Source organism: Gadus chalcogrammus, chromosome 12 (assembly GCF_026213295.1).
Source record: "Gadus chalcogrammus isolate NIFS_2021 chromosome 12, NIFS_Gcha_1.0, whole genome shotgun sequence".
Lineage (NCBI taxonomy): Eukaryota > Metazoa > Chordata > Actinopteri > Gadiformes > Gadidae > Gadus > Gadus chalcogrammus.
In genome coordinates this window covers 32759963-32772462 of record NC_079423.1, presented here as the reverse complement: position 1 = coordinate 32772462, position 12500 = coordinate 32759963, and the positions used below count along the sequence as shown (strand labels likewise).

The 12500-nt window shown below is 49.3% G+C and overlaps 1 protein-coding gene across 1 annotated transcript in view; it reads left to right on the top strand.

Moving 5' to 3' along the window:
* The window catches only part of pla2g4ab (phospholipase A2, group IVAb (cytosolic, calcium-dependent)), a 22320-nt gene that overhangs the window by 6085 nt on the left and 3735 nt on the right, over positions 1 to 12500 (top strand). The window contains exons 7-17 of the mRNA XM_056604143.1: positions 299 to 443; positions 1864 to 2000; positions 3273 to 3495; positions 4808 to 4922; positions 5684 to 5821; positions 6065 to 6154; positions 6749 to 6814; positions 8466 to 8596; positions 10031 to 10142; positions 10287 to 10471; positions 10807 to 10996. Coding sequence (XP_056460118.1) covers positions 299 to 443; positions 1864 to 2000; positions 3273 to 3495; positions 4808 to 4922; positions 5684 to 5821; positions 6065 to 6154; positions 6749 to 6814; positions 8466 to 8596; positions 10031 to 10142; positions 10287 to 10471; positions 10807 to 10996 — 1532 coding nt within the window. The remainder of the gene's footprint in view (positions 1 to 298; positions 444 to 1863; positions 2001 to 3272; positions 3496 to 4807; positions 4923 to 5683; positions 5822 to 6064; positions 6155 to 6748; positions 6815 to 8465; positions 8597 to 10030; positions 10143 to 10286; positions 10472 to 10806; positions 10997 to 12500) is intronic.

Here is a 12500-nt window from a genome sequence, read left to right as displayed (position 1 = left end):
CCCCCTCTCCACTCTCCCCTCTCCTCTCTCCCCTCTCCCCCTCTCCCCTCTCCCCCTCCCCTCCCTCTCCCTCCCCCCCTCTCCCCTCCCCTCCTCCCCCTCTCCCCTCTCCCCCACTCCCCCCTCTCCTCTCTCCTCTCCCCCTCTCCACTCTCCCCTCTCCTCTCTCCCCCTCTCCCCCTCTCCCCTCTCCCCTCCCCCTCTCCCTCCCCCCCTCTCCCCTCTCCTCTCTCCCCTCTCCCCCTCTCCCCTCTCCCCTCCCCTCCTCTCCCCTCCCCCCTCTCCCCCTCTCCCCCAGCACCAACATGGACCTGCGCTTCAGCCTCGCGCTGTGTGACCAGGAGAAGCTGTACCGGCAGGCCCGGCGCCAGCGGGTGATGCTGGGCATCAAGAAGCTGCTGGACATGGAGAAGCCCCGGTTCCTCCCCAGCTCCCCTCAGGAGGTCAGAGCCCAGCAGGGCCTCCAGAGAACACAACACAACGTCTACACATTCACATTCAATTGCATTACTATATTACCAACAAGCATAGAGGGAAATTGTATTATATTCCAAAGATCAATCCATTTCAATAAGGGTGCCCACCTTGTTGTCTTGGTGGCATTGTGGCCCGTCTCCAACGGTCCTGTTTGTTGTGATTTGGACGGCTCCCACACAGACATGCAGGCAGTAATCTGATGAACATGTTTGAACTCACACTGACTTTAACAACCTCTCGCTATGCGGCCCTTGCTTGTGGTGCTTCCGGTTATATTTTAACCTTATTCCGACTTGAATGCGGACTGGAAGTAGGGAGTGCCTATAACTACCGGCTTCCTTTAATTGGGAGGGTGAGGTGAACCAGACAGCCTGGCGGCCATGTTTTCTCCTCGTTGCATCCAGGAGACCCAACCTAAACAAAGCAGGATTAGCACTCTGCTCAAAGGCTGAGTCAAACAAAGGTTTGTTGTCCCTTGAGCCTAAAGCGGGCAAAGGCAGATTTAGTGTAAAGTTCGTTGCGCAACCCAAGTAAGAAATTGAATAATGGAGCAAAGCTGAGCTTGAATGATCTTTCATCATCAAATTCATCGATAACACCATCTTTTAGAAGCAGACACTGTCCACATCAGGCCATAAGTAGAGCATTAGTTCATCTGAACGTAGAACAGCGGTATCTTCTATTGGACATACTCACTTCCTGATTTACTGTCACTTCATTTCCTATGTGCCCATGACCTATTTCCGACCACTGGGCTGTCCTGTATACTAAAACGATACTGGGAAATGCAAAGGGTCTGTTTACGTAAGGCCTATAGTTAGAACAGTACGATTAGAAAGTGTACATACATATGAATACATGTATATATATATGTCTGTATATATATGACCAGGAGCCACTTTGGCCAGTTGTGCAGCATTTTTAACTCATTGCCCCTTTTCTTGGTTTAGTTAAACCAAAGCTTCCCAGAGGCAGAGAGCAGAACATGACTCAGAACGTGACTCGGGGAAGGTTGGCTGTATTTTGGCTCCAGTCCTGAACATAAACATTGAACGGTCCTATGGCGAGCGCTCAAAAACAACTTAGAATGCACGAGTCAAAGGGAACCTGCTACTGCATATGATGCAAGACGGCCCTCTGTTCTCTCAGGAGGAAGTGGTCCGGGCTGGGGGAATGCTAGTGGATAGAACAGCAGTATTACAACATAGTTTACCCTATTGCAATACTGTTCCCCTCAACTGCTGTCGTTCTAACTGTGTGTGTGTGTGTGTGTGTGTGTGTGTGTGTGTGTGTGTGTGTGTGTGTGTGTGTGTGTGTGTGTGTGTGTGTGTGTGTGTGTGTGTGTGTGTGTGTGTGTGTGTGTGTGTGTGTGTGTGTGCGTGCCAGGTGCCTGTGATCGCCATCGTGGGCTCTGGGGGGGGCTTTCGGGCCATGGTGGGCTTCTCGGGCGTGATGAAGGCGCTGTACGAGTCGGGGGTCCTGGACTGTGCCACCTACGTAGCTGGGCTCTCTGGGTCCACATGGTAACACGCACACACACACACGCACGCACGCACGCACGCACGCACGCACGCACGCACGCACGCACGCACGCACGCACGCACGCACGCACGCACGCACGCACGCACGCACGCACACACACACACACACACACACACACACACACACACACACACACACACACACACACACACACACACACACACACACACACACACACACACACACACACACACACACACACACACACACACACACACACACACACACACACCAACACACACACTCACACTCACACTCACACTAACGCACAAATACCCATTCTCACATCCACACAAATACCCATTCACACGTTCTCTACCCACACACACACTCGCTCTCCTTCCTGTATTCAAGGAATGCATCAGCCCATGTATGACTGCTTAACTTAAATGCTGTGACAGAATCACTTGGCTCTGAATGAATGTGTTGCTACAGGTAGATCAATTCAACCACTGAGTGAGTAAGAAAGAGGGCATTTCTTTGCTCTCTCGCATTCTCTCCGTCAATTATCATGCTTCCCTTATTGTTCATCTCATTTTCATATGCTTAATTTATTGTTCTTGGATAGAACTATTTTCCACAGTAGACGCACTAGCATTGCTTGTTCAGATCTGATACCTGACGCCACATGGCAACAGTATCTCCAATGATGTGTTGGCTGATTGAGACCTCCTTCGTAGCGTTTGATGCCAGATTACTATCTTCTCTGTGGTTTGTGCCACCAGAGTTCTGTAAGGACGCTCCCTGAAGGCCTGTCTGTTATCAGACTGTGGCTTGTTCTGAACCACCGTTTTTATTGTGGGTTCCTAATGTTTACCCCAAAATAACCTATTTATGTTTAGTTCATTATATTAACAGGGGGAAGTCACGCTCAGCCGTTTTCCAAGATAAAGAGAGAGTAGGGTTTAATACAAGCTCATGCAAGGTGTTGCTGCAACATCAAAAGATTCCACGAGAATAACCAGGGAATGTCGACCGTTGGTACGGGGTTTGTGTTCTCCATTGGTCTCCAAGGTGCTAGCATAAGGTTCTCTTATATCGTGTCTATTCGGACGCTGTTCAGTAGGAGGCACTTTGTCTCCGCCCTTCTGGTACATGCCCATGCTCTACTCCCCCTGACCTCCCCCTTCGTCTCCCCCCTGCAGGTACATGTCCATGCTCTACTCCCCCTGACCTCCCCCTTCGTCTCCCCCCTGCAGGTACATGTCCATGCTCTACTCCCCCTGACCTCCCCCTTCGTCTCCCCCCTGCAGGTACATGTCCATGCTCTACTCCCACCCAGAGTTCCCGGCCAAGGGGCCGGCGGACATCAACCAGGAGCTGATGCAGAGCGTGAGCAGCAACCCGCTGCGGCTGCTGCTGCCCCAGCACCTCAGCAGCTACGTCCAGGCGCTGTGGACCAAGAAGGCGGCCGGCCAGCCCGTCACCTTCACCGACATCTTCGGCATGCTCATCGGGGAGACGCTGGTCCGCGGGGTGAGCCTTGGTCTCTCCTCCGTTCTCTCTTTCTGACGGCCGTTGGCTTTAGAGCAACCCTTCCCTGCGGACTGGCCTCTAAAATCCTGGTGTTATCTCCTGTTTCCTGTCCGTCTGCACAAGTCTTCATTTCCTCTGGTGCTTGCTGTGGCTGTCCTCGCTCTCTGCCTCGTTCTCTCTCTGTTCCCTCTCTGTTCTCTGTTCTCTGTTCTCTCTCTGTTCTCTCTCTGTTCTCTCTCTGTTCTCTCTCTTCTCTCTCTGTTCTCTCTCTGTTCTCTATCTGTTCCCTCTCTGTTCTCTCTCTGTTCCCTCTCTGTTCTCTCTCTGTTCTCTCACTGTTCTCTCTCTGTTCTCTCTCTGTTCTCTCTCTGTTCCCTCTCTGTTCTCTCTCTGTTCTCTCTCTGTTCTCTCTCTGTTCTCTCTCTGTTCTCTATCTGTTCTCTCTCTGTTCTCTCTCTGTTCTCTCTCTGTTCTCTCACTGTTCTCTCTCTGTTCTCTCACTGTTCTCTCTCTGTTCTCTGTTCTCTCTCTGTTCTCTCTCTGTTCTCTCACTGTTCTCTGATCTCTCTCTGTTCTCTCTCTGTTCTCTCTCTGTTCCCTCTCTGTTCTCTCTCTGTTCTCTCTCTGTTCTCTCTCTGTTCTCTCTCTATTCTCTCACTGTTCTCTCTCTGTTCTCTGTTCTCTCACTGTTCTCTCTCTGTTCTCTCACTGTTCTCTCTCTGTTCTCTGTTCTCTCTCTGTTCTCTCTCTGTTCTCTCACTGTTCTCTGTTCTCTCTCTGTTCTCTCTCTGTTCCCTCACTGTTCTCTGTTCTCTCTCTGTTCCCTCTCTGTTCCCTCTCTGTTCTCTGTTCTCTCTCTGTTCTCTCTCTGTTCTCTCACTGTTCTCTGTTCTCTCACTGTTCCCTCACTGTTCCCTCACTGTTCTCTCACTGTTCTCTCACTGTTCTCTGTTCTCTCTCTGTTCCCTCACCGTTATATTACTACATATTACTATATATTATATGCATGTATATATGATATAATAAATATATACAAATGCTTCAGCAGGAAACTGCCTTGGAGAGAGAGTTTGTTGTTGACTGAATGTTGTCATGGGCATCAACATCTATTGTATATTATATGCATAACGATAGTTCTGAAAGATGTATCTCTCTTTCCCTCTCTCCCTCCTTCTGTCTCTACTGACACATGCACACGCACACGCACACACACACACACACACACACACACACACACACACACACACACACACACACACACACACACACACACACACACACATACCCATACTACCGCTGTGCTGTGTTCCAGAGGATGGACTCCACTCTGACAGACATGCAGCAGAAGGTGGGCGAGGCGCAGTGCCCTCTGCCCCTGTTCACCTGCCTCCACGTGAAGCCCGACGTGTCCGAGCTCATGTTTGCAGGCGAGTCGATCGTTAATAATATTATTGTTTTGCAAATGTGATGATTTGGTGCACCGGAGTAAGAACTGCACGATGAATTTAATATTAATCGAAATTTAGATTTTGGCCTTTGCAATTTTCTAATCGTTAAAAAAAGTTTTTATTAAACATAAATAAATCAAAAAATGTTCATCCATATAGTTTATCTATAACGGTGCAGCCCAGCTGCTGTCACCAAACCAACGGCCATCTCCATTCACATGGAGCATATTCTCTGGAAAGGTCAAGAAAGAAATGTCAGTGGAATGACACCGGGCGTGTTTATACATACCACAAACATCCTGGAAGGTTCCCTGTGAGCCCTGAACCATGAATGGGGCTCAAGGGGGGGTCACCACCGGGCCCCCCTGCCTCCACCCTCTCCACTCTCAGAATGGACCTCGCTTTGGGATGAGCTGAAAATGATCCGCTCAACATGACACACACTGTGTGTGTGTGTCGATCATGTGTGTTTGCACACAGAATATAATTATTTCAATGATATGTATTTGAAATATAAAAAAGTGTCCTCAGACAATCTCAGAGGAGAGGAAAATGAGTAATACAAAGTAAGAGAAACAGAAAGAAAGGAAACAAACAATAACTGGAGGAGCTGGCGAGACCTTAAAACGGCCTGCTATTTAAAAGTCGTCATCACCACATTATATGTCAACATTATAAATGCAGATGATTATTATGTGAGTTTTGTGGTGTTTTGACTCACCTTGAGGCGTTGCCCACAGACTGGGTGGAGTTCAGCCCCTATGAAATCGGCATGGCGAAGTACGGGACCTTCATGACCCCTGACCTGTTCGGGAGCAAGTTCTTCATGGGGTCGGTGGTGAAGAAGTACAACGAGAACCCTCTGCACTTCCTTATGGGTAAGAAACACACACACACACACACACACACACACACACACACACACACACACACACACACACACACACACACACACACACACACACACACACACACACACACACACACACACACACACACACACACACACACACACACACACACAAGCACGTAGGGAGTATGGGGGTTGTGGCCTTCCCGGCTTGCCTCTTCCACAGATACATGCACCAATATGACGTGTTGGGTGGATGTCTGGTGTGTAGGTGTGTGGGGCAGTGCCTTCTCCATCCTGTTCAACCGCGTGCTGGGGGTGAAGGACACGGCGGGCGGCAGTACCATGGAGGAGGAGCTCGGTACAGTTCCTCATTCCTCACTCTGTGTTCCGGCGCTAAGGTGTCGACCTCGTAGATAACTGCACTCACTTTGCATTTTTCTTTTGCATGCATGGCGATGAAAAGTCCCCTTAATCATGCATGGATATTCTTTGGAAGAGATATTTGTGTTTGCGACACTCTGGCCGTGACGCATTTTTACCGCAGTTTACATTTTCCATGACCCCTTTCGTGGCAACGCCTCACACCAAAGCCTTTGTTGTCCGGTGACAAATGAGCCAATCAGAGAGTAGATGACAGATATCAGCCTTTCACCTGAGATCGTTTGTAAGGTGTTGGGTGTCAGAAGATGACATTTTGTTGTGATATGTAAACATTCACACTTGCACGGCGCTTCAATGCAACGTCACAAAATACTAAATGCAATACATTCATTAATAGGTTTGAGGGTCTGGTTCTCATGTGTGTGAGTCTCTTCCATTAAGAGAATGATGTTATTTTAATATAAGGGACAAGCAAAGCCTTAATCTCCAATAATGTGTTTGTAGTCATGCATGATGAAACGGATGTTGTAAAAGCGCCTGAAGAGTGAATACTGAACGCTTGTTCTCACAGAGCAGATAAGGCCACGGCACATCGTGGGAGAGGACAGCATGGACAACGAAGAGGAGACGCATAAAGGTGAGCAAGCAGCACACATCACCCCCAGAGGACACCCCAGAGGACCCCCCAGAGACCCCCCAGAGACCCCCCAGAGGACCCCCCAGAGCACACCCCCAGAGCACCCCCCCAGAGGACCCCCCAGAGCACACCCCCAGAGGACCAGCCAGAGGACCCCCAGAGGACACCCAGAGGACCCCCCAGAGACCCCCCAGAGCACCCCCCCAGAGACCCCCCAGAGACCCCCCAGAGGACCCCCCAGAGACCCCCCAGAGGACCCCCCAGAGGACACCCCCAGAGCACCCCCCAGAGACCCCCCAGAGACCCCCCAGAGACCCCCCAGAGGACCCCCCAGAGACCCCCCAGAGGACCCCCCAGAGACCCCCCAGAGACCCCCCAGAGGACCCCCCAGAGACCCCCCAGAGGACCCCCCAGAGCACACCCCCAGAGGACCAGCCAGAGGACCCCCAGAGGACACCCCAGCACATATCACCCCCAAAACACCCTGTAGAGTTAAGGGTCCCTTTACTTTAAGTGTCCTCAGTGTAGAGTAAAGGGTCCCTTTACTTTAAGTGTCCTCAGTGTAGAGTTAAGGGTCCCTTTACATTAAAGTGTCCTCAGTGTAGAGTTAAGGGTCCCTTTACATTAAAGTGTCCTCAGTGTAGAGTTAAGGGTCCCTTTACTTTAAGTGTCCTCAGGGTAGAGTTAAGGGTCCCTTTACATTAAAGTGTCCTCAGTGTAGACTTAAGGGTCCCTTTACTTTAAGTTTCCTCAGTGTAGAGTTAAGGGTCCCCTTACATTAACGTGTCCTCAGTGTAGAGTTAAGGGTCCCTTTACATTAACGTGTAGATTTGGTTCAATAGAAAAGGGAAAACGATAAATGTTTATTCAGTCAGTTGATGCAAGTTACAAGCAGATTATCAAGACTTGTTTTACCTGTATTTCCTTTCCACGTTAACATTCTTTGTGTGCTAACAATCAGTAACGAAATCAATTTAGTTTCAGTGTGATGTCAATGGTTATTAAGAGCATACAGGGTATGTATTGAAATAATACAGACGGACAAAGGCAGGGGAAGAGGTAAGGAGCAGAAACAGGGGATGACGGCCAGACCTTTTGTTGTGAAACTAACATCCAGTGGCTCATCCTTCCTTCCATAGTCCACACATGCTTTCAAATGGACTGATTCAGTGTTATGAATAGTTGATTCACTGGTTGACATTAACATCCCTGTCCAAACGTTGTTAAGCTGTAGAGGGTTGTTCCCATAAACACTTTGGGCATTTCCTTTGAATACTTTATTGTGAAAAATGAAAGGTCTAAGGTTTACAGGAGCAAGTGAAATGATTCCTTTGCTGATATTTCTTACTGCGCACACGGCTTACAATCACGGTTTCACAACCTTCCCGATCCAGCCTTCAGTCTGACTGCTCGGTAGATCCGTAGAGCGGGAGGGATCTGCTGAACGCTGTGATGAGGGAGGGGGGGTTGTTTGCAACTGAGAAATGTACCCAACATGATACAGGACCATCTTATCAGAGCTTGCGTCCCTTTTTTGGGACGGGGAGTGTTGCAGAACAAACCCCCACCTGCCCCCAGTGATCTGGGGGAACGTAGTGCTCCAGCGAGGTCTCCCAGTATTTATTCCCAGTTGTGTGTATCTGCTGTGCAGGGGGCAGTGAGAACCAGCAGGCTGAAGAGGAGTTCCACCGGAACGCTCAGGACAGCTGGGGCAAGCGGATGGTCACCTCCCTGTTCAGCGAGTCGGCCATATTCAACACTCGAGAGGGGCGAGCTGGGAAGGTGCTCCCTCTTACCTCACACCATCTCATCTCTTATTTTATGAACGTTTTGATTGGCCGTGAATAGTCGGCTCCACCCACCTGAAGGCTCTTCAGGTGTTAAAGGGGAGGAGCCTCCGCTGAGTCTGGTCCAACAGGTGAGGTGGGGTGAGAGTTTATAGACCGTGAGGAACAACACGCGAATGGCACTCGAGCAAAGCTACTATTGGACATTTATTAATTGCCATACACCAATCCCACTAGGACACTGACTATCCAAATAGTAGGAAGGGACGTTCATTCATAAACCCATTAGCTACGGCTTATAAGAAGAAAACCCCACTCATGTAGTTTGATTTGGATTGTCAACATATCTATTTTCATCTTTTCTTAATCCAAACAAAATTTATTTGATCTAGTCTAAACCAAACTCAACTAAACTAGACCAAACTAAACTAAAGTAAAATGATCTCATCTAATCTAACCACAATTATCGAATATAGTCTACTATTAATTCTCAACCAGTGATTTTCAATCTGTGGTATATAAAAATAAATAATATAATAATAATGTAATAATTGAAAGTTGAATGTTTTGGAAAACCTTGAAACTAAGTAAACTTAACGTAGTCTATTACATCCCCATTATAACCCCTGTCGATCCAATGTAATACATACCGTATTTTCCGGACTATACGTCGCTCCCGAGTATTAGTCGCATCAGTCAAAAAATGCTCCATGACGAGGAAAAAAACATATATACGTCGCATCGGTGTATAAGTCGCATTTATTTTTAAACATTTAAACAAGAACGTTTAGTCTGGAGAGACTGAATACAATTGCAATAGCAATATAGGTGTGTCGGTCCCACTCGTAGTTCTGAGAGTATACCGAATTCAGTGACACCGGGATTCCACCGGACGGGTATGCGCCGCGGTCCTAAACCTGAGCGCACGATCGGGAGGTGGAAGTTGCCTTCACAAGTCCAGCGGAGGGCTCCAGTTTTCGCCGGCCAAGTCATGCGCTGTGATATGTGTGACAGCTATGTTGCACAACATTGCAGCTAAGGCTGGGGTAGCTTTGGTTGAACCGGAGGACATTGAGGACGATGACGACGAGAATATAATTTATTCGGTGGTGCAGTAGGCTTGCAGCGTTCAGTTGTAGGCCTAATGAATGACGGTGCCATCTTGCGGCCGAAGATTATGTACGCACAATTTTTGCATATAAGTCGCTTCGAAATATAAGTCGCAGGGCAAGCCAAACTACAAAAAAACCGCGACTTATAGTCCGGAAAATACGGTAACCTGATCTAGTCTAGTCTAACATGTTATCTAAGTACAACACTGAAGTAGTAGGGCTGTTTAGCGTATCATGTGATAGACCCACGTGACCCATCAACCATCTTAAAGGTGACCAATCAGCGTCCTTCCTGTCTGTGTTCCCGCCCCCCTCAGGTCCATAACTTCATGCTGGGCCTGGCCCTGAACACCAGCATCCCCTACACTCCCTTCAACGAGTTCTTCTGCAACGGCACGGCGCCAGAGGACGAGGTGGACGCCGTCACCGGTGAGCCCCGGTCCAGGAGCCAGCGAGGTCCTCTTCATCAGGGCCCCGTGTTGAGGCCATCTGGGACAGACTGACACATGGGACACTTTGGGGGGTTTTACAGGACTAAGTGTTACAGATGATTAACCTGACATGTTCTCCCAGACCCTGATGAGTTTGTGCGCATCTACGAGCCTCTGGATGTGAAGAGCAAAAAGATCCACGTGGTGGACAGCGGCCTGACCTACAACCTCCCCTTCCCCCTCATCCTGCGGCCGCAGCGCGGCGTCGACCTCATCATCTCCTTCGACTTCTCCGCCCGGCCCAGCGACTCCAGCCCGCCCTTCAAGGTGCTTCCTACTGAGTGGATGTTCCTCTGACTCAGGCCGCTGGGTAGTGTTGTATGGGTTGGCATTATCTTTCTTTTCGTTGTCCGGCCCAAAGCACACAGATGTTTCGGGAAAGACGCAAAATAATGTTTGAGTCCCATACAAAGCAGGCCAAAGAAAACCCCTGGCTCCATCCAGCCATGAGCTCTGCTCTGTCAACAGTAATATCAGCCTGTCTCTCTTTCGGTTGTGCTACAAATGTGAACTGCAATTCATGCTGTGGGCTTTGGGCTTGAGGGGAGACCATGGTGGTCGTTCTATAAATCAACAGTGGTGTCTTTTCCGTAATGTCTCAGGAGCTCCTATTGGCAGAGAAGTGGGCTCGGATGAACAAGCTGCCTTTCCCCAAGATCGACTCCAAGGTGTTTGACCGGGAGGGTCTGAAGGAATGCTACGTGTTCAAGCCCGGGAAGGGTGAGAGGAACTGCCCCACGATCCTCCACTTCGTCCTGGTCAACATCAACTTCAGAGAATTCAAGGCCCCTGGTAAGTTTCACATAAGCTCTGGAAATGTCGATGTGTGGAGGGAAAATGTTGAAATCTGGGGCAGCGGATATAATTATGGTCTGTCCTGCAGCGCTGAGGCAGCCCTGCTCTACTCTGATTCCGGTATCTCTTTTTATTTGGTCACTGCATTCCTCTTTGGTAGATCACAGAGCTTAAATAGGGAAAGTCACGTGTCTGGATGTATATACTAGTATGTGTATACTGGTACATACGTGGGTGTGTGTGTGTTTGTGTTTTGGGTATGAGTGCGTGTGTGTGTGTGTGTTTGGTGTCAGTGTCTGGCCAGGTGCAGTGCAGAAGGTCTCACTGCACTGTGGATAAACAAACCATAAATCCTGAGCGTTCACCGTCCGAGTGCTGACGCTCCTCCCTGTGGAGGGAAGGCCAGGAATGTTGCGATGCTTTTTCCTAACACTCTATCATCCCTATCCCAATCTTAATGGCTGTTATTTAAATGATAATCCTCTTCAACTGACAAATAATATGTTTGTGGTGAGGAGGTACAGATGTGAAAGATGAAGCTGGCGTAAGGAAGACATGCGACCAGACATGACACGCTGCTCATTTTAACATCCAGGCATTTATGATTATGTTTTACGGGAAGGCAGCTAAAGGAAAAATAGTGTTCAGCTTCCACACAGGATTCCCTTTCAGGATAAATATGCCAGTCCATATTTGGTCACAGGTCCACACTCCCTCCCTCCCTCCCTCCCTCCCTCCCTCCCTCACGTTTGAATCCTTATCATAGCCCAGGGTAAAGGCTGTGTCACCAATGCCATTTGATTAATTTCACTGTAGCGCTGCATGGCTACATTTCATTTATACTCCGTGGCCAAGGTAGGCCTGTCTCCCTCTCGGTCGTCCTCAGACAAGCTTCCATCGGAGTCTCCAATCCTCTCGGTTCTCCATACACCCGGCCAGCTCCCAAGAACTTTCAGCTCCCGCATCTTTCTTAAGCACGTCCACGTACGTTAGCGCGGAACGTCCTCGCGATCGATGCCCGCGCGTTGGTTCCCACAGGACCAGCCTGCTGGCCGGGAGCTCCCGATGTCTGTGGTAGTGGCCGGCCAGCATCATCCTTCTGGTTGAGCCTCGGCAGCCGCCCGTACAGATCCTTGTTGTAGCACCCATCCAAGGACTTCTGCAGGGTGGGCGTCAGGGTCCAGCTTTCGCAGCCATACAGGAGGACGGACTCCACAGTGGCATGAAATAGGCTCAGCTTTATGCGACGGGGGAGATTTGAGCGCCACACGCTTGACATAACATTCAGGGCCCTCCACGCCATTGCCTTCCTGATCTTAAGGTCTTGTTCTGTGGAGTTTACCCAGGAACCCAGGTACTTGAAGTCATTGACCTCTTGCAAAGAGCTGCCTTCTGATGTTGTAATCGGCAGATGGTCTGTGCAGATGTTATAGGTGATTACCTTAGTCTTCTTTATGTTCAGTCTGAGGCCAACCTTAGCACATTCCACATCTACTCTGTT